Source organism: Gambusia affinis, linkage group LG04 (assembly GCF_019740435.1).
Source record: "Gambusia affinis linkage group LG04, SWU_Gaff_1.0, whole genome shotgun sequence".
Classification (NCBI taxonomy): Eukaryota; Metazoa; Chordata; class Actinopteri; order Cyprinodontiformes; family Poeciliidae; genus Gambusia; species Gambusia affinis.
The window spans coordinates 15408892-15431284 of NC_057871.1; the positions used below are offsets into that span (position 1 = coordinate 15408892).

Here is a 22393-nt window from a genome sequence, read left to right on the forward strand (position 1 = left end):
GCTTTGAATCATCTCAACAGTTCAAGCTGGTATAAATGCTCCAGATACAGACGCACAGTTTATGTTAAAGTGATGCTTCTTTTTTCATACACAAGCTTTGTTGGTTTAATATTATTTTCTGTCTGCCAGTATTACAGCCTGATACACTGTGGTATTGAACTAATAGAGTTGTTGGTGAAACTACAAGCCCTGAAACAGCAAACCAAAACATTGTTCATATATAAACTACCCATAAACTGTTCTTGTGTTTATCGTAAGCAGAGCTACATCAAAAATATGCTCATGCTCACCACACAAGTGAGTCAATTACAGTCAAGCAGTTAACAAACTTATAGATCTATTATGCAAAATTGACATTTTTATGCTTTTATTTGGGTTCAACTGCTTCTAAAAAGAGCACCTAAAAACTCTCCAGCTACATTTTTGGCAGTAAGTTAATAGTTTTTGATCTCTGGAAAATGAATTATTGCCAAAACCTCCTGAATAGTAAGTTACATTTGAGGAGTGCTGCACCGTTACCTAGCAACCCTAGCTAAATCCAGCCAGTCACCTAGCAACCAAAGCAGAGCTCTAGTATGTTTGGTCAGCTGGTTTTACTATGTTATGCACTGTATAGTGGCTACTGGAAAATACAAGTGTTTAGATGTTAACCATTCTTGTTAGTTATGCAGGAGGGTCTAAATCTGCTTTCCAAAGGTGAAAGGTTGTGGACTGTAAATGTTGAGTTGGTGGGGCGTGACCAACAGCAACTTATTTCGACTTAAAGTGACAAGAGGCCCTAAAGAAGCTCCTTCTGAAAGGAACTCTGGCCACACTGCAATCTCATTATCTAAGAATAGTTTAGTGCAGCCAGTTTGGTGCAACTTTGTGACACTAATATGTTACCAAAATCTATGAGGGATGTCTCCAACATCCTGTTATATCTTAACTTGAAGAATTACGGCAGTTCTGAAGAAAAAAAAGCAATCCAACCCAGCTCTAGAGGCATGTAGAGACAAGAGGCTGGTGAGTATTTCTACATATATAAATAGTCACAACTTATATTTTTTCAGTCCTCACTTTGCTCCCCAGTCCTTCTGCAGACCCCTGCTGCATGTCCCCTGATTGCCTGGCTGAGTTCACCTGTGTCTGATTACACACACACCTGTCCCTGATTATTTCTGCTCAGCATACAGCCTCCTCACTACATCACATCTCCTGGTTTGTCGCAGTTTTGATTCTATTCACTACTTTTTTATTTATTTATTTATTTTTAACCATAATGGTTTTGGTTCAATGTTTTTGTTGAGGTACTTAACAATTTATGCTTTTAATTGTCCATTGTTTGGCTTAAGCAGATGTTCTACAAGGAAGTGTGAATTTTTAATGTGAAACTTTACAGACAGGATTATGTTGAGGAAAGAGAAGCGACTGTTGTCTTGATTTCAGCGCTTTTTCACACATGGATTTTGCTCGGCCCCATCTAATTATTCTTTGCTTCTCAAAATAACCAGCAGCCATTATGCTTTGCGCTGTACTGATATTTTCCACGAACCAGTTCCTCCCATTTCAACAGAGTGGGGAAATCATGGCTTTAGTTACTCTGTTCTTTCTGCTTGGAATATTCTCCCACCTGAAATGAAAATGTCTGAACTTGTCTCATTTAAAACTTTCAGTGAATGGAAAAGAGATTCACAAAATTATGCAAGTGTCTTAAAAATGTTACAATGAAAAATTGCACATTTTAACCATTTTTTACATATATTTTATTATATTGAGACTAGGAGACAGTTGTACAAAAACAAAAAGCAGCATGTACAAGTAATCATTCATTCTAGTGACATTTTTTTATCATTTAAGTTTGCGATACCACCAAGTCTTGGGTTTTAGTTTAACAATGGTTGCTTATGTATAGGCAACAGCTCATGCTGTTACTTTCAATACACTTTCACTAAATAAAAGATATATTCCACAGGCATCAATAAATTATGTAGTGTTTGGAGTGGGGCTTTGAGAATCCTAATTAATCCAATTTACCCCATTAAAACTGCAATCACTTTGGGGGAAAGGGAGCTTGGGGGATGAAATGAGAAGTTAAGCAATTTTGCCAAATCTAATTCTGTTTTTATTATATAATCTGAGAAAGTAAATTACGACCTCCCTTGTGTCTTTTTGCTCAGCTTGATTCTGCTCTTTCCCTCGGTTTGTGTGAAACAGAGGGAAGCGGTTTGTGAGAGTAAACTGTTTCTTTTCTTTTCCACTCATCATAGAAAAACTCCTACACTTTTGCAGAAGATTGAGTGCATGAGCAGAAAACTTGTGCGCACTCACGCACCTAGCCCAGTGCTGTGGAACAGCCATCAGTCAAAGTGTGTTGCCGCTGCAGGTCTGGGGGCATTTACATAGATAGATGATAGAGAGATTATGGGGCACAGGGGTTATTAATCACGCTGCTGAGAAGGAGAAGAGGGAGTGCTTGCTGTCACTCTTCTCCTCTGAGATGGCTCTTTACCCTGAATATGTCTTTTGTGCCATTTCCTGTGTCCTATTTAATGCCATACTTAGCCACAGCAGCATCATGAAAGCTTTTGCACTCTACATGGCTGCAAAGTAATGCAAAGGCACCTTTAGGTAAATTCATATTTTATGTACCGTATATAAAATCTATTACTTTGCAAAAAAAAAAAAAATCCTTTAATTGTTTTAATCTTTCTATATCTGTTTTTATGATTGTACACCGAATTGGTTTTGGTCACTGGAGCTACAGCAAACAGGATCTGAAGTCCGGGATCAGAGATTGGAGATGGTTTGTTTGGAGGAGTGATTTGTTGTAATTTAACCACAAATAAATCAGATGACAGTTTAAGGAATCAAATAAAAGTTATTGAGGGAACATCTAGACATAGAAGATGATGAGTTTGAAAGTGAATTTAGAATAACCCAAATAAAAAAAAATATATATATGTAATTTGAAAAACATGTAAAGAAGAACATTTGTCCCAGGTGACATCAAGCAGCTTCATGCTATTACCAACGCGATAAACAGTACCTGGACTTTGGTTTAGTGTGGTGTACACAACCCAAAGATGAAATAATAATAATCCCAGTTTACACAAACAAAAACAATGCAGGTGTCAAAGCTGTTTTCCCCACCTAAACTGATTCAAATGTTAAAAGTCTAATCCACAAGAAAATAGACATGGAAACAGGCGCACTGTAGTTTAAGTCAGTTCCCATTAAAAAGGAAAATAAGCTGCAAGTGAGAAGCATTCAAATGATGTTTGTCTTTGTACTACTGCTTTTTGCATTTATGGGATGACCAGTAACTTGTCATTGGTTCAACTCCTCTCAGTAAGCTCAACGCTTCTTTAAAAATTTGAATAGTCATGCGGTTCAGTGTTTTATAGCAGCCTCTATGTAGCACGTTGTATGAATTTTGAATCAGGAGAGGCTAGAATGTGCCATTGTAAGACTGGCTGGATGTGATAATGGGGTAATTCACAGCGACAGGTGAAGTACTCTGTTCCTCTTGGCTGTTTGCTTCGCTAAATGTAGCCGCCATCCTCTGACCCCAATGGGACATGACATTTGGATCCTCCCTGTCCATTCTCCTCACAGCCTCATCTCCCCTTACAAACATTCAGTTCGCTCATCAACATGTTCGTTTTTGCCTTCTTTAGGCTTCTTGATAACTTTAATGGTCCCTTCTAGGTATAGGGATGGATGAAGCAGCGTGTTGTAGTTGGTTGATGGATGCATAGGTGATGAATAGAGGGGGGATGGGTGAACGACAGATTCACAGTTATTCACAGCACATAGGTGAACTTAGCAGATCGCCTTTTCAGTGATAAAGTATGTTAGCATGTTTCTTTTATTCTGATTACATTTTTCTATAATGTTTTTTTATGAGACTAAGTTGTGCTGCAAAGGACAAATAGATCATCGATGTATCCATGCAGTACGGTTAAAGGCAGTCTGTATTCAGTGCCTTGAACAATTATTCACACAACTTTATTTTTTTTACTTTTCTTTGAATGTGAAAATATATTGAAGCTTGTATTCCAAATGAAAAAATCTGAGGTCATCTAATTAGAATATATTGAAAACAAGAGTTCTGGTTAGATATAATTTATTTCATTTTTTTTTTTTTTTACATTTTAGCCTTTTTGTGGCTGAAAAGTATTACTTTACATCACCCTGAATTTCCCCAGAGCAAAATACAGTGGTGGTAGAATCACTCATATTTAGCGATACTTTTATAATTATATTTCAGTTGGTAAATGACTTGGTGCCTGCATCATTGAATTTGAATCTTTTAAAATAGCTTTAGGCGTCTCATCCTTCAGTGTATGTTTGCCTTAGCTGGTCACCATGAGGTTCAGCCACATAATGTTATGTATGAGTCCAGACTATAACCTCACAGTGTTTCACTGGCCTGGACTGCAGGAGAGTTCATCCTGCAGTTCCTTTTCCCCATAATCTATACAAAATTTATCTGGATAACATTTGTTGCATGGTGGTTCATATTTGATATGGGCTGTTTTTATAATTAAAAATCCTTAAAAATAGACTTTTTAGCATAAAATCAACCCAGAATGCTTTTTCTCTCATCATTCCCTTTTGTACTGGGGAACAACAGAAATGAGGCACAAATGCTGTTAAGTTTTATTGTGTTTTTCCAAGACATTTAGTTTAGAAAGATAACTTCACATGGCTTCCAGGTGTTCAACTGAAAATTCAAACTATTTCATTATCTGTACGGTAACATCACTTCCTTTCCTTAGCAGTATTTCATCACCATCTTAGGCTGCAGCTGCTGTTACTCAAGCTTGTTGACAGACTGAAGTCTCTCATGCAAGTATTTCCAAGTAAATGACAACTTATTACATTGCTGACCTAAGAACAGAGAACTGCTGTTGTGGGTTGAATGTCAGGAAAATAAACACCTATTTCTGTTTTCTTTCCTTCTCTTATATTTTGATAAATGTTTCATTAGGATTTGATGTGATAAACCAACACAAAGTGATGTTAGTCTTTCAAGTTCCTGCTCTAAATAGGTGAGATAATGTCATTTTTAATACTTTCTGCAGTATCAAACTTATTCAGCCACTTAGTAATGAACATCTTTAGCAGTTAGTAGAGGCAATCTTTGTTGGTATGGCCTGTTGCATATCTGATTGCTAGGTAGAGAGCAGCTTCTGGTAGCCTTTCTGGAGAATCGTATCCCACTTCTCACAGGAAAACTTCTCCAGCTCATTAATATCATCGAGTCCATGGCCTGTTGCTGCCTTTTTCAGATTCTAAGAATAAAATCTCTTCTGAAACCAAGCCTTTGATTTTGAAATATGTTATAATATTTGTTTTATTGTCCAACAGAACAGAATCCCAAAACATCTTTGGCTTAATTATATAGTTGTCATGTTGTGTCTTTTGGAATATTCTGGGTCTTCATTATCTTTTTATAACCCTTTCTCTTTGTGCACAAGACAATGGTCATTTCTCTAAACTTTTGGGCAATTCTCTTTATTTAACCACATTTATAGATGCATTAAACATTGTCATCATGTTGTGACGCAGTCAGTGAAGTGCTTGATTGGTTGCACCAGGCGTAAATGACACACCAGTTGACAAATATGAGCTGCAGAGTTCTGTTTCAAGGGTTTAGAAAATTTGGAGTCTGCAGTAGTCCCTAAAGCGTTTACTGTTGAAGTTGGATGAAATCCTTCAATTTATTTTATTTTTTTAATTACTAAAGCAGTCGTAATTTGTTTTTGTTTTATTTAACAGTTTTGGATTTTGCCAATATACCCAATTTAGAGTGGAAGGTGGAACAATCTTAGGCAAAACTGTACACACATACATTAGGCTGAACAGATTATATTTCCCAGTATATTTTATATACATTAGGCTCTTATGGGGACACTTTCCTGGATTCCAGCCCTTCTGACTTTGATTGCCTAATTCCTCAGAGATCACTCTGAGACTCTGGCTGCCACAGGCGTTGACAAGATGTGGAGAAATGTCGTCAGCCATCATGAAGCCAAACGTCCCAATCAATCAGTCTTCCAGCACCTCTCTGTATGTGTTTGAATGTGTTTTGGTGCCGGTGTGTGTGCGTGCGGGCGCGTGCATTTGTGTGTGTGTCTTCCAGGTCGACATGTGAAGAGGACAGGTAGGGAGACCCTAAAAGCTTCTTCTTCCACATTCATCAATTACGGCACAGAGGAAGGTTGTGTCTGTCAGTGGGAGCAGATGGTGTGTGCGTCTCGCTTTGTGTGTGTGAGAGTGAGTGAGACAGGGTGAAGGTGTTAGTCAGAAACAGAGAGAGGTGATGACAGAGACAGAGAGAGAAATGTATGAGATAGAGATGTACAGATGTGTGAGGGAGATACGTACAGGTGTGCTACACAGAGAGAAGCCCGGCGTGCTCCGTGATGGCTGCAGGATAACTAATCAATCTATAGCTGCTTCGCAGGAGGGGGGAGAAACAGTCAGGCAAGATTAGTGCAGAGAAAGAGAGAGAGAGATCATGTCATTTTGGCACACTGCTGCTTCCTTGCTTCTCTTTTAGTTGGCGTCCTCCTCATATACCAGCCTATAGACACACATTTCACTGTATTTGGTCGGATTTCTTCAGAAAGGTAGATGCCAGTCACCTTTCATGACTCCTACACCCACAGAGTTTCCAAGTTACTCAAATTACTCGAGCACTTCACATCCTCTAAAACTTGGCAGCTCACTTAGCTTGTTGAATGAGTGAATGAAGTGCATATTGCAAAAAGGTTTCAATAATTTTCAGCGACTAGCTTTGACAACACAGACCCAGAAGCCGATTTTCTTACAGTGAACTTTCAGAACTTTAGAAATCTACTTTTCACCCAATTGTTGCCGGTGCAAATCTTGCTTCTTTCCATGGGAGTTCTTTTTTTTTCTTCCCCTTTTCCTTCTTTCTCGTTTCTCTCCTGCTCTTAACTGTGTACCAGCGGTTCTAGGAGCTGTCATATTGCATCAGCGCTCTGCTGATTACTTCCACCTTGTCTCCCTCGTCAGGAAATGATTCTGACACGCACTCACACCCAGCTTTCCCTGCATCAATATGCGTGCGATGGAAAAGCTGCAGACAGTAAATAAATAATGAAAGCCAAGGAAGCAGGAGGGGCGGAGGGGGAGGTTCTGTATGACATTTTCTTTATCCGTCTCTTTCTCCGTCCGCTGTAAGCGTGAGAGAGTCATTGTGGGAAAGCGGCATAAGTAATTGCATGTAAGTATGTGCACTAACAAGTATCTGTATCCTAAAAGTTGGAAGCAAATTAAAATTTCAATCTTAAAAAATTATTTAACTTTTCGAATGATCTGATAGAACTACACAGACCTGACTAGTTCTATAGCAGAAGTTAGACAGGAACTAAACATGAAATTAGAACGAAAAAATGCAATGAATTTGTTTTGAGTGAAATGTCAAAGCACACATTTTATCTCTAGTGCAAAGAATCTTTAGAGCCCAGTGTTAATTTTCCCATTCAACATGCTTAATATACCATTTATTTGCATATTAATTAATATTATTTGCATGAAATTAATTAGTTTACTTTCTTGCAAAACGTACGCCAGTAGTTTACACATGAACAGCATGGTGGTGGCTGGATTGTGTTGTGGGACGCTTTCTTTCAGCAAGGAAGGAAATTGATCAGAGTAATATGGATGGAGATAAAAACAGGACAATCCTGGAAGAAACCCTGTTAATGCCTGCAAAAGAATGGAGAGTGAGACTAAATCAGCACAACAGCCATAAATAGAAAGACAGTCATGCAAAGAGATGGTTTAGCTCAGAGTATATTAAAGTGTTGGAATGGCCCAGTCAAAGTCCAGACTTCATCTAATTGTGAATCAGTGGCAAGACTTTATAAACTGGTGTTCATTGTGATTTTGCAGAACAGCTGCTACACCAGTTTATTTGTCCGAAACAAATAAACAGGAATGAGCCAACACATGGAGCCAGAACAGAAATACAAATGCAGATTTAGCTAACAGTTACAAAATTTGAAGAAGTTCTGATGAGTTTTTGTTTGGGTGTTTTATAGATTGAGTCCTTCTTTTCTTGTGGTATTTTGGATTTTCAATTTGTGTTCGGGTTTTTGTTACAAATTTGTTCTTCTACAGCTGATGATGCTCAAAATATATTCCCACTAGTGCAAATCAATCAATGAGAATAATCAAATCGTAGCCTTTTAGCTTTTAATCCATCCCTTAAAGAAGAAGTGGGGCATGAGGTTTAAAACGGCAGAAAAAAGTTAAAAAAAATAAAAAACCTGCATGCACATCATGGGAGTCGCTGACTTTTGTCAGAAGTCTAAGATAGCAGTTATACCTTTGCATCATTAAAATTAAATGAATAACACTGAGATTGGCAAAAAAAGATAATATTCATAAATCCACACCATTTAATTTATCATCATCCCACCTAGATTTATCACCAGGATTTGACACTCATTTAAAAATCTCAAAACACGGCCACACAACCACTCTATATTATGCATATATAAATGTTTTTTTTTTTTTCTATTTGTACTTTTGATATATACATGCATATTTTCTAGAATTTAAATAGACAAATACAATTGGAAAGACTTAATGGAAATGAACACTTCCCAGTGGGAAAAGGTGGACAATATTTTTTTCAAAAGGCGACAGAAGGTTTTGGTGACGGTCAGTCCATTGGCTGATTGGAATTTAGTAAATAATGTTACTTAAAATGAACTGCAAATTCAGACTTATCTCGATTTATTCAGTGAACTTTTTCACATCATAAAACAATAGAATGTTATTTGTTATTTTATAAACCTTAAAACACACCTGATGTAGTAACTGTTTTTAAAGTAACAGACTTACAGTACAGTGGAAATCTTTAGTGTTGCAGTCGTCTTACCAGAAGTTGGTCACATAATCAGTTTTGCGGCAAGACTGTCAGAAATAAATTGGTTAATAAAAAACAGTATCTAAAAAATTTGTCATAATTTTAGATTGGTTGTAGATCACTTTTAAAAACCCATTCCGAGGCTTATAACTTTATATACAGTACAGACCAAAAGTTTGGACACACCTTCTAATCGAATTCAATTAGAAAGTGTGTGCAAACTTTTGGTCTGTACTGTATATAAAGCAAACATAAATATAAATATAACAAGACATCACCCAAAAAAAGAAAAGTTTAGTCATTATTTAGAAATTAATAGTTCACAAAAAAAAACAAAAAAAAAACAAAAAAAACATTTTAATATTCTCCCTCCATGAATGTCTTTCTCTATTGGCTTTGCACATTTTTGTATAATTTAGAAACATTTACAATTGATACATTTGTAAATTTATAATTTTGTCCATTCTTCTTTACAAAATGTAATTTTAAATTTCGCCACAGATTCTCAGTTGCATTTAGCTTCGGTGTTTGACTGGGACCTTCTAACAGATAAATGCTTTGAACTAAACCACTTGATTCTATTTGTTTAAAGGTTTTACTCAGTTGGGGGGTGTATTTTGCAGTCTCTTAGAGGTTTTCTTCCAGGGTTATCACCTTTTTAACTCTGTCCATTATCATATTAACTTTTACTTTCTTAACTCTCCCTGCTGAAGAAGTGCATCCCCCCAACATGATGATGATCATTATGTTATGTTTTGTAGTGTCCTGGGTTTAGGGTGATGTATAGTGTTAGGCTTATGCCACACACAGTTTGCATGAAGACCAAAATGTCAAATTGTGGTTTCATTTGACCACAGCACCTTCTTTAACATGCTTTCTATAGCCTTATTTCATATTACACTTCTTATGGCTTTCTGTCAACAATGAACTTTTCCTTGCCGCGCCACCATAAAGGTCAGAATTGTGGAATAGTTATCATGGCAACAGCTTCTCCTGCCTAAGCTGTCGGTCTCTGCAGGTACTTCGTTGTCTTCATGGCCCTCTTCATTGCTTCTCCTGGAACAGCTTTTGCACGTGTGTGTAGATTTGCAGTCTCTGCTTTCACAAAATGGCTTGAGCAGAGCTCTATCATATGTTTAAACTTTATATTATTTTGTAATCTAACCACTCTTTAAACTTCTCCACAACTTAATTCCTGACCTGTCTACTGTGTTCCTTAGTCTTGATGAGGTTGTTTATTATTTTGAACTTGGTTGTACTAGATTTTATTTGGGGACATCATAGTAAAGGGGGCTGAATACAAATGAATGCCACAAGTTTTGTATTTGAATTTAAAAAAAGAGGCTTGAAAACCATGTATCCTTTTCCTTCCACTTAATAGTTTTGCACTAACTTGGTCTGTCTTGTAAATTCTTAATTAAATATTTTAAAGTTTGTGGTTGTAATGTGACAAAATGTGGAAAACTTAAAGGGCTTCCCACATGTGTTTTTGGAACATTTGCAACATTAAACTTACCTTCAGATTTCTGTTGTAAACTCTAAAATTGCTAATCTAAGAAATCTTGGAAGAATTTACAGTACCTATGTATTAATTTAGGAAAAACAGCTGAAATATGGTTCAGGATGATAATTAAATGTGCTGTTAATTTACAGAACCATTGTGAGGTCTGGGGTCTTGTTATGTAGTCTTGCCACCATGCGAAGTCGCTTGCCTCCTTCCACCCTCTGAATCGCTACCTCTCCACCCTGTCAAACCAAGAAACTGAACATTACCTCTGGGACCCGAGGACTTACAGAATCCCAGTTTCAGAGCGAGGAGTGGGAGGTGAGGGAAGGATTAGAGCGGAGCTGTCTCTGATGTTATTTAATCTCAGAGGCCAGGGAGCGAGCCAGCCGGAGCACTCCTGATGCACATCATCAGCCTCTGATGACCAGCCAGGAAGATTGGGTGCCTCAGATGCTACATCGCAGCCAAACGCCCCCACTGCAGAGCACCGTCTTCCTGTCCGGCTCTAACCAGTCGGCAGCTCAATTTGGCTGATGGCAAGCGTGCTCAGTCAGGGGAGAAGTCGGTCCCGGATGATTTCCTCCTTCTCTGCTCGCCTCTCCTCGAGGCTGACACCCCTCCCCACCTCAGCCATCGTCCAAATGTGCTTCTGTCCTCCCTTTCCCTCCCACTGCTGCCCCCCACCTCCTCCCTCAGCATTATTACACCCCCTCCTTTCCCCTGATACTCAAACACCCAGCCATCACTCAGTTGCTCACGTTATCTCAGGAGCCTGTCTTGCTTCACCCTCCCACCTTACCAGCCACCCTCCTCTCTTTTGCTTCCTGGCATCCCTCCATCCCACCCACCCCCATCAGCCCCCAAGAGCATTCCAGCGTGACAAACCACATGGGATTTCACAAGTCCTTTAAAGTCTGCTGCCTCTGGGAACCGCTCGTCTTCATGCAACGTTTTAGTATTCGAGGGAATACGTGACTGGGGAGGTAACCAAAGCTGTTACATTTCTACTGTCTCCTTCAGATTGTTATTGTTGGGGATACGTTCCAGCTGCATGGAAACTCACCATCGGAGGATCTTTGATGATCGTTCTTCTCATCTATTAAATGTGTCTTTATTTCCATCTTGTGTATCAAATATTTTCCATCCAAAGAAATATTTTTGTACTTTACTGAAGCTCTTTTTGTTTTATTTTAACACATAAAAGCATCACAACAACAATATACAAATTCTTAGTAATCTTTAAAACCAAAAAACACATTTACACATGCAACAATAGGGTTTAAGACAATGAGTAACTTATTGAATAACTTTGTTTTTTGGAATGTTTTAATGCCGCTTTGCAGTAGACTGGACTGCTGTTTTACTCCACTTAAGAAAAGTCCAGAACATACTTTAGCATCAGAGCAAATCTGTCTACCGTTCCACATTTAATTCCAGATTTTCCACCGTAGTTTACGGTACTTCACTGGGATTTCTTCCAGCTTTCATATTAACCTTCAGTGACCCCAAACAAAACGGTACCAAAAAGATATAACAACTGATGTAGTTTTGTGAGAAATAAAAGGTTGAATTATCTAGGGGAATATCACCTCCCGTGCCGCCCAGGTGCTGATGCTAACAATTTGAAGTGCAGCTCACTAATGCAGGACAATGTGCCCTGTTCTGGAGTGTGTCCACACAAGCTCAGTCAGTTCCCATAACTGCTGCCGCCTTCACACTGGTATAAATGGTTTTAACATTACACACACACACACAAAAACTGCTGGGTTATTTCTTAAATCAATTGTTGAAACAGAAGTTGAATGGTTTTTCGAAAATCAGAAATCATGACCAAAGTTTCATAGGCTGGCAAAGAGATTAGATATGAACATATAAGGAGTGTATAAAAAAAATGATAATAATTGTCTAGAAACCTCCCAGTGTGTAATTTCTAGAACATTATAATTTGCCAAAGAAAGTGCCAGAGTGATCAGACCTTTTGTCACTGATTGTATTGTAACGCAGTGCTGTTTCTCCCCCAAATGCTGCTGGGCACTGCTGGTCAGAAGGCTACTACGCTTTTGATTTGGTTTGAAGTAAGACAAATTTAGTTGTTTGGAAAGATTTCAGCTAAGGATAAATTAAACTGAGCTGGAAATTAAAAGGTCATCGGTCATTAGTATTGCTGTATTGACATTGATCCTAACAATGTCTTTCTTTTCATTTTTATTTTGTGTAAATACATGTAAACAGGGAGGCAATATCATTGTTAAACTAAGGTTAACATACCATGACAACCTGATAGCTGTGATAATGCTGTTGATGTCAATGCTTTGTGTCAATGATTAACACTGGAGATGCTTGCTAACTAAATGTTACGCTAGCCCTTTAGCTGCTAAGACTACACTTTGGCCAATCAGTTGGTCAAAAAGTAAAATTAAATAGGTTAACTACTTTTATTATTTATCTTGTTTTAACGTGTTTATTTCATATATAATACTCTACTGTTTAGTTAAATCTTTTAGCTTTAAGCAATGATGTGCTAAGGAGAAAAGTGTCCCATATAGATCAGATTTTTTACTTGGCACACATTTAGCCTGTTCGTTGCTAAGTAGTTAGTTTGTTTCCCCAATAATTATTGGTATAAAAAAATTTGACATTCCTTAAAATGTAAATAAAATTTGCCAAATATTTTTTTCCACAAGATTGATACTCCTCATCTGATCATTTTTAATGAAGGATGTATATCCAGATAATAATTTATCATTTCAACCCTCTCTTTGTTATTGTTAAAACATTTGTCATTTTAACCAATATTTTCAGTTAAAAACCTACCCCAGTGTCTCGACACTGCAGACACCCTATTTTGTTAAATCAACCAAAGTTTAGATCACCCAGTGTTTAACCCAAGACTGTGTTAGCAAAATAACCTGAATTTAGTGTTGTTGTTTTTTTTAACCCAGCAGTTTTTAGAGTGTAAACAGAGTTAAAAGACAATCCTAGAATATGACTCAGTTTGGCGAATGAATGTTTCTGAAATGTGAATATGAGGAATGGTCAACAGGCTCAGTTATTGCTCCAGAGTGACAGGTATTTGTTTGATAATTGATTCTTGTGGCCTCTTTGTTTTGTCAGATTCAGTGTATTTGTATGATTGTCTGTTTGAGTTCTTTACACAGGGCTAGCTGTAAAACCTACAGCCACGACACTGAAAACACATTCATAGACACCAAAAATATACATAATGATACTGTCAAAAGGTACAATAATTACACAGGAAAAAAAGAAATTACAGAGTTAAAACAACACCATTATGTTTTTGTTTATCTTTGTGTCTGTCCACTTTTTCTCCTTGCGTCCTCTTCAAAAATGTTTGGGCCGCGCTACGTGCTGTGTGTCCATGAAATTCTCCTGGCAGACAGTCAAGAGTCCTGCCTGTCTTCCTGCTGCAGGATGGAGGTCCACTTCTCATTTTTCTAAAAGAACCATCGAAAAGCCTCCCCGTTGTTTACCGGCGTCCTCTGTGAGAGACAAAATGTGAAAAAGGAGGTTTTAATTTGTGGGTTCTGAGGTCAAGTGAAGGTCAAAAGAAGGAAACCTCCAGAAATTTCAAACGCAATTACAAGCAGAGATTTTTTATTATTATTATTATTATTATTATTATTATTATTATTATTATTATTATTATTATTAATTCAACAATTAGAGTAAAGTAAAAACCCTGAAGGCACTTGAAGCCCAACCACCAAGTGTTTCATCAGAGAGCCAGCCAAGGTGATTACATGCACGTCCCACCCACACCCAAATAATCACTACGCTGGATGAAACATTCGATACAAATTCCCATGGAGCAACAATGAGGCATTTAATTACTGTGAGCTGGAGCCGCAGTGAGGGGGAACAGAGCATCATTTCAATTTGAGCCCGCACCAGCAGTTGCCCCACCTCCTTCTCTCTAAAAACCTCCATGCCGCGTGTCCTGAAACTCATTTAGAAGTCAGAGACGTGAAATACCAGAGTCTCCTACCAATCCCCGTGACCAATTAGCATATTTTTTGTATGTGTGAGAGTGTGTGAGGGAAGAGGGTTAACAGAGGGGAAATGGTGCATAATCACAACTAAAATCATTTTAGCTTGAGGAAGGGGCAATTTGACATTTTAATACCAAGTGTCATTGGTGGCTCCTTAAAGGCTGATGACGGCTGTGGCATTATCCTTGAGTTCACAGGCTGTTGACCAAGCATACTTGCTAACCTCGTTTGTTTTCTGCTTGATATTTAGGGTTTGATGAGACTGCTCTTTAGTGTAATCAGTGCCGATTGGGCTGTACTGTATGTGTGACTGCAAATTAAAAGGTATTCAAAGTTCTTAAATTACTACCACACAAAAATTTTTAAAGTTGAGATGGTGGAATAATTCATTTACGTGAATCTTATATGTCTTATTTCTGATTATTATCAAAGATCAGCTTCTAAAATACACCTCTGAGGTTGTGTGTATTAAAATGTGTGAAAGAAAGTGTTTTATTTGTGACCTTTGCATAGAGCAAACTTGCGAGTTTGAGATTAATTTTAGATTAATTTTGAGCAGTGCCAGTCATTGTACCAAACAACTAAATTAGACACAATTTTATTAATTAATATTCAGTCATTTTTTTTCCCACTAAATAAATGTACCCAAATTACAATCTGCATTTTTCTTAAACCTTATGGAGTGAGAAGCTACTGCAACAGAAGATTACTTATTTCTGTGGTTGGCACTGCAACCATGCAACTAAATCCTAAAATGAATTAACCTGAGCAACAGCAAAAATAATGTCTGCAAACATCTCCTCTGATTATGATGCCTCCGACAAATCATCCTGGGTAACACATCCCACTACTTGTGAAAGAGTTAAGACTGGATCACTGCGGATGTGTCGGTTGCTTTAAAAAGCAGCTCTTCCAAGACACAACTTACAACTGTCTATTCAAATGGACAACAAAAGCTCATCACATATTTTGGGTGCACACATTCTGTAAAAACCATTTACAATATATTCACGACATATTAACCAATTATTATTATCCTTCCAAGTGAATAACGGAGGAGCCCAGAGCAGCAGGGGCCCATCGTCACCAATTTAAATCCATGAGGGAAATGAAACACCATCTTATTTGAAGCAGTCAAGATGTTCTCACACATCTATTGTCGACCTTTTTCACTCTTTTTTTTTTAACCTAATAGCATCGAGTTGATTATTGCTGCATATCACTGTAACTCTATTAATTTACATCTGTCACTTTCTATGCAGTTTAATAAATTACTATGTGAATTTTGCTTGTATTTTACAGAGCCAGAATAACAGAAAGGATGTCTCAGTGACTTGAATAAAAGGAACTGTCTAGACATTTTTTGAAATCTTCTAAAGTATGAAGAAAAAAAATAATTTTATGGATAGATTTTCTTCTGTAGAGAGATGTGGTTGCATTGTTACTCTAGTTTAATATATGCTGTAGTGGCTCTAACATTTATTTAGTAAGGAGGCAACAAGATCTTATGACACAAGATGTCGAGATATTGAAACAATATTTCTCGGCAAGAGAAGTTCCATCTCCAGAACAGCTCTGAATTTGCTGACAATGAGTGATTTCATGTATTTAAGGGAGTCCAAATTATTATTAAGATGCTACTATATTATATGTCTGTTAGGTTACATAAAAACAAGTTTTTTGAGCTGGACTGACTCTTGTACTGAAGAAAGAAAGGAAGTAGTTGAGTTCTTGCTCTGTAGTGTTGAAGGACCAATCTAAGACTGCTCTTTTGACAACAACCTGCTAGCTAACAGTCAGTTACGCTGAAGAAACTTTTAGCGCTTTTTAAGCATTTGAGGGGCAGCGTTTTCAGTAGTCTGTTGAAAAAAAAAAGTGCTTTCCCAAAGAAACATTGCTATGTCTTCATTATTTATCGTTTTCGTCTTTATTTCACCGCATGTTGCATAACATGTTATAATCTAGGATTACTGTTATATTTCAGGTCAGCCTTCCACACCACCAACCCAAACATCCTCCACCAGAAGCTCAGCCAGTTCACAGTGACTGTCAATGGATCATCAGCTTCCTGACTGACCGGCAGCAACAGGTGAAGAGCATCTTCTCCCAAACAAGAGCCAATAACACTGACAGTCCCCAGCAGTTTTCTCTAGCTTCTCCTGTTCTCTATTTACATAAATTACTCAGGATTGTTGTGTATGAAACACTGGGTTAAAATAAATGATGTCCAAGTAGGCAACTGGAACAACACATGGCAAACTTTTATTATCGAACATGGAACCCTTTTCCTTCTTCTGCGGTCCAGCTCACGCTCTTGTATAACGCAAGAGCGCCACCACTGGCGAATTGTTATATTTACTATCTGGAACACCACAGCTCCTCCCCTGTAAAATCAATACTTCTCAATCAAACATTTTTCAGTAAACATTTTTCAGTTTTTTTTTTCTTTTTTTTAAACAAATACAACTGAAAATTAAGAAGCACTTTTCTTTTTTTAAACCCTCATTTAGAGTTGCAATTTCAAGTTCAGTCTATCAGGAGGTCGCCGGTTCCTCACTGGACGAGTGTTTCTTTCAACTGTAGATGATGGCAAGTCTATTGGTTGATTCCCAACAGTTTTTTCTTCCATCTGTTGATCCACATCTTCGGTTGTATCGAGATCATCATCATTCCAAAAGTTTCCAGCACCAGAGTCTGTTGGTGTCAAATGAGCTGGATTTCCATTTACACCCAGAATCTGATTTACATGTCTTTTAACACACTTTCCATTCACTTCCACACTGTAAGTTACAGGACCCAGGATTTCTTGCACAACTCCATTCAACCACTTCTCCCCTCCCCTGTAATTCTTAACCAATACAGGTTGACCTACTGTGAAAACTCGAACACGTGGAAGAGTTGGTTCTGTTTTGGTTTGCATTCTCTGAGAGAACTGGGGTCTGATGAGTGACAGTCTTGTTCGAACCTGTCTTTTTAGAAATAACTCAGCAGGAGTTTTCCCTGTAGTTGTATGGGGTGTGTTTCGATACCCTAAAAGAAAATTTGCAACACAGTGCTCAAGTGTCATACCACCTATGGCTCGATTCTTTGCTAGCGACCTTTTAAGATTTTGGACTAAGCGCTCTGCTAATCCATTGCTGGCAGGGTGGTATGCAGGTGACTTAATGTGCTGCACTCCATTTTTCTTTAGAAATGCCTCAAACTCTTGTGAAACAAACTGAGGACCATTATCTGTTACAACTTCTTTTGGTAACCCGTAAGCAGCAAACAAATTCCTCAGTGTTTCAATGGTTTTAACTGAAGTAGTAGTATGCATAGGAATAATCTCAGGCCATCTAGCATAGGCATCCATAACTACCAGAAACATCTGCTTGTGGTCCTCTGCAAAGTCTAGATGGATTCTCTCCCAGGGGCTTGCAGCCCATTTCCATTTATGCACTGGTGCAGTACAAGGCATACTACGCTGCTTTTGACAAATGGTACACTCACTGACTTCCTGTTCAATGCGCTCATCTACTGCTGGCCACCAGAATAAACTTCTGGCGAGGGACTTCATCTTTACCATGCCCCAGTGGTGTTCATGCAGTTCAGAAATCAACTGATCCCTTAATTTCTTAGGAACCACCACGTAACCCCACAGCAGACAATCATCTTCAACAGTCAGCTCAAAACGTCTCTGAAAATATGGCTTCAGCAACTCATCCTGCACATGTTTAGGCCAGCCAGTTAACACTAACTGTTTCACCACCTTTAACACAGGATCTTTGTCTGTTTCTTTTGCTATCTCCCTTGCAGTAATAGGTAACTCGTCAAGATACTTTGTAAATAGGGTTTGACACCACATCCACACTTGGTTTCATCGGTAACCTTGATAAAGCATCTGCATTACTATGTTGCTCAGATCTCTTGTACTGAATCTCGTACTTGTATGCAGCTAGGATTAGAGCCCATCTTTGCAATCTAGCAGCAGCTAGCGTAGGCACACCTGTTTTTGGTCCCAAGATTTTTAACAATGGTTTATGGTCCGTCACCAAAATGAACTTCCTACCATAAAGGTAGTCATGAAACTTCATAACACCAAACACTAAACCAAGTGCTTCTTTTTCAATCTGTGAGTAATTTTGTTCTGTCTTAGTTAGCATTCGTGATGCAAATGCAATCGGTCTTTCGCTTCCATCCTTCATTTGGTGACTGATTACAGCACCAACTCCATAAGGAGATGCATCGCATGCTAAGATAATTGGTAGTTCTGCATCAAAATGTACCAATATTTTGTCAGATTGAAGAGCCTTCTTTGCATTCTCAAAGGCATTTTGACAATTTTCTGACCAAACCCAGTCTGCGTCTTTGTGCAGCAATGCTGACATTGGCTGGATAAGAGTCGATAAGTTTGGAATAAACTTTCCATAGTAGTTTAACAGAGCCAAGAATGACCTAAGTTCAGTTACATTTCTTGGAACTGGAGCCTTCTGAATGGCAGTTGTCTTTTCCTTCATAGGATGAATGCCGGTGGCGTCAATGACATGTCCTAAATATGAAACACTGTCTTTCATGAACTCACACTTTTCTCGCTTTACCCTAAGGTTGTAGCTTTCGAGCCTTTTAAGGACCTCCTTTAAGTTAGTCAGGTGGCTTGCTGCATCTTTACCAGTTATCAAAATATCATCAAGATAGCAGATAACCCCATCCATGCCCTGAAGTACTTGATCCATTATTTTCTGGAAAATTGCAGGAGCACTTGCAACACCATAAGGCAACCTGTTGTATTGGTACAGCCCTTTGTGAGTGTTTATGGTCAGGTAACACCTAGAGCTGTCCTCTAACTGGACTTGCTGGTAAGCCTGAGATAAGTCTAGTTTGGTGAATTTCTGACCTCCTGCTAATTTTGCAAACAGATCTCGTTTTTGGAAGTGGATACTGGTCCACGTTTAACCATGGATTTATGGTGACCTTGTAGTCTCCACATAATCTCACACTGTCATCCTTTTTAGGTATGCACACTATTGGAGCAGCCCACTCACTGTAATTAGTGGGTGAAATAACTCCTTCTGCCTCCAATTTAGTCAGTTCCTTTTCCACAGCTTCTCTTAATGCATATGGAACATTTCTTGGTTTATGGAACTTCGGCACTGCTTCTGGAGCAACATGAAGCTTGGCTTTAATACCCTTCAACTTGCCTAACTCAGGGTTGAACACTGATGCATACTGAGCACATACATCTTCCACTGTTTCTGGAGCCACTCTATTCACCTGTGACCAGTCTAGCTTCAGCTGGCTAATCCAGTCTCTACCCATCAAAGCAGGGCCTCTTCCTTTTACTACTAACAGTTCTAGTTTTTTAGTGGTCTCTTTACATTTCACTTTTGCCACAAATTTACCCATCAGCGGTAATGACTCTTGGCTGTATGTTTTAAGTACACAATTTGCTGAGCTAAGTTTGACTGATTTAAATCTGCGCTTATACAGATTTTCAGATATCACTGACACTGCGGCACCAGTGTCTAGTTCCATCTTCACTCTTGAACCATTTACACTGACATACACATAATAAGGCTTAACAATGTCACCATTACCTGTGTTCATTTCAAACAAACCAAGATCTGGACTGTCCGATGCCCGATCTGGAATAGTGTCAGAGTTTGGTGCAGCTTCCATTTTGCACTGAACCACAACATCACTGGCTGCTCTGTCTTCTCTGACTTGATGTGACAGAAATTGGTTGTCGTCTGAATCCCCTTTAAACTCGTGCTTGTTGCCAGGATCTGCATACTGAGGCGCACCTTCATGAGGGTACTGCGGACCAGGCCAGCTGCAGACATCCTGCTGTTGAAGAACGCCGACATCATGGCGCTGCTTGAGAGCGCTGGATCGTCTCTTCACATCCAGATGCATGGTTCCCTTGGTCGTACTCGAACGGCCTCCTTCTTTGCGTGTGCGACAGGCTTTTGCTATGTGTCCCTTCTTCTTACACTCATGGCACTCGCTTTCTTTAAACCTGCAGTCATTCGGGTTGTGACTTTTTCCACCGCAACGATAACAGGGCTTCCCGGTAGCTCTATTCTTCTCAGCTTCGCGGTATTGTGTTTTAGCTTTCTTATCCACTACATGAGCCTTGAACGCTTTCTGTGCAAATTGCTGTGCACTGTCCTTAGTTACTTCAAAGGAGAACGCCATTTCTACAGCCAGCGGCAGCATCAAGTCTTTGGTGTGCGCGGTGCTGAGCAGCCGATCTCTGAGCTCACTGCTCTTTACCCCACAGACAAATCTATCACGCAGTGCTTCATCTAAGAAAGTCCCAAATTTACATGTAGCTGCTAATTTTCGTAAACTAGCCACGTACTCACTGATAGTTTCGTTGTCTTTTTGGTTTCTTCCGTGAAACTTGCACCTTTCTGCAATAAAGTTCGTCTTTGGTACGTAGTGCCTCTGCAGCAACTCCACCAACTCCTCATAGCTTTTCTCTGATGGTTTATCCGGAGCACATAGGTCCATGAGCAAGCTATGGGATCTTTTTCCCACCACCGTGAGAAACACCGACTTAGTTTTCTCCTCGTTAGTGTCCAAGTCGTTTGCAAAATACTGTTCGAGACGCCATGTAGTTGTCAAAACTTTCCTCACTTTCCTCGAAGTGAAAATCTTCAGGCTTTCCAAACGCCATCTTTGTAGCTCTGGTTCGGCGGTCCTTTCACTCACCAAAACGCTCGGCTTTTATGGTTCCGTTTTTGCCTCTATGGAGCCGCTCCCTGCGTACTCTGTGCTTTCCAACTTGAACATCCCATCCTCGTCGCCAAAATTCTGTTGTGTATGAAACACTGGGTTAAAATAAATGATGTCCAAGTAGGCAACTGGAACAACACATGGCAAACTTTTATTATCGAACATGGAACCCTTTTCCTTCTTCTGCGGTCCAGCTCACGCTCTTGTATAACGCAAGAGCGCCACCACTGGCGAATTGTTATATTTACTATCTGGAACACCACAAGGATGTGACTCTTGAAATTTGCAGATGACACCACTGTTACTGGTCCTCTCCAGGACAGTGATGGTTAACTGGTGCTGTCAGAACCACCCAAAACTTGACCCACTAAAGACCGTGGATATGACAGTGGACTTCCTCCCCTCACCATTCTCAACACTGCTACTGTTGATCATTTCCACTTCATAGGAACCACCCTTTCTTGGGACTTGAGCCCTCAAACTTAAACACTCTATTCTATGTGTGTAGACAACTCAAGATGTACAACCTAATTACTAAAATTAATAAAACAAAGGGGATTCACTTTTTTTTCTTTTTTTTTAAAATATTGCTAAAATCTTGTTTTATCCTCATGAACCCTATATTATGTATTATATTATATCATGAGCTGGATATATTGTTATACCCGTAGGGTTAACTGTTATTTTCTTGAGATTAACTTCTGCAAACTTGAGTTTATGTAATTTGTTTTCTGTTTAATAACTGCAAAATGATCACATCTGAATCAAAAACTAACTTACATTTGTAGAGTACTTCATATCGTATAAAAAAACATAACATAACACAGCACTTTGTGTGGGAAAAATAACTAAGACAAATTTAGCCTGTTGAACACATTAACAACTTTCCATGACCTCTTTAGACTTTAATAAATCAGTATGGCTCTACCAGAACACCAGACAGCCAATATGCAAGCTAAATATTCTGTCTCCCTGCCTGCCTGGACATATAGAATATTTTATCTTGTATTGGTAAAACAATGAGAAATGTGTGAATTATTAGGTTAATATAAAAACTTCTCAGCTGACACATTTCTTCAAAATTAAAACTAGATATGCTCTGTAATTTGTACAATTTTTAGTCTATCTGTATTGTAATTTTTCCCATCAAGGTTACTCTGAAGAGAGCAAACCTGACTTGTGTGGAGGATGCACATCTGCACCTTCCACGGCGGATCTGCAGGGGCACTTTAAAGGCTTAAGCCCATTTCTGTCAGCATTGTAATG

At 38.7% G+C, this 22393-nt stretch overlaps 1 protein-coding gene and 1 long non-coding RNA gene across 4 annotated transcripts in view; one reads left to right on the top strand and one right to left on the bottom strand.

The window, feature by feature from the left end:
• The first annotated feature begins 1079 nt into the window (after nt 1-1079).
• LOC122830059 lies at nt 1080-21678 on the top strand. Its single transcript, XR_006370480.1, has 3 exons — nt 1080-1200; nt 16395-16499; nt 21417-21678. It is a non-coding gene; the product is annotated as an uncharacterized LOC122830059 (long non-coding RNA).
• The window catches only part of cxxc4 (CXXC finger 4), a 51207-nt gene continuing 40425 nt past the window's right edge, over nt 11612-22393 (bottom strand). For all 3 annotated transcript variants that reach the window (XM_044115107.1, XM_044115105.1, XM_044115106.1), the window contains exon 3: nt 11612-13900. In XM_044115107.1, coding sequence (XP_043971042.1) covers nt 13856-13900 — 45 coding nt within the window. In that variant the 3' untranslated portion in view covers nt 11612-13855. The remainder of the gene's footprint in view (nt 13901-22393) is intronic.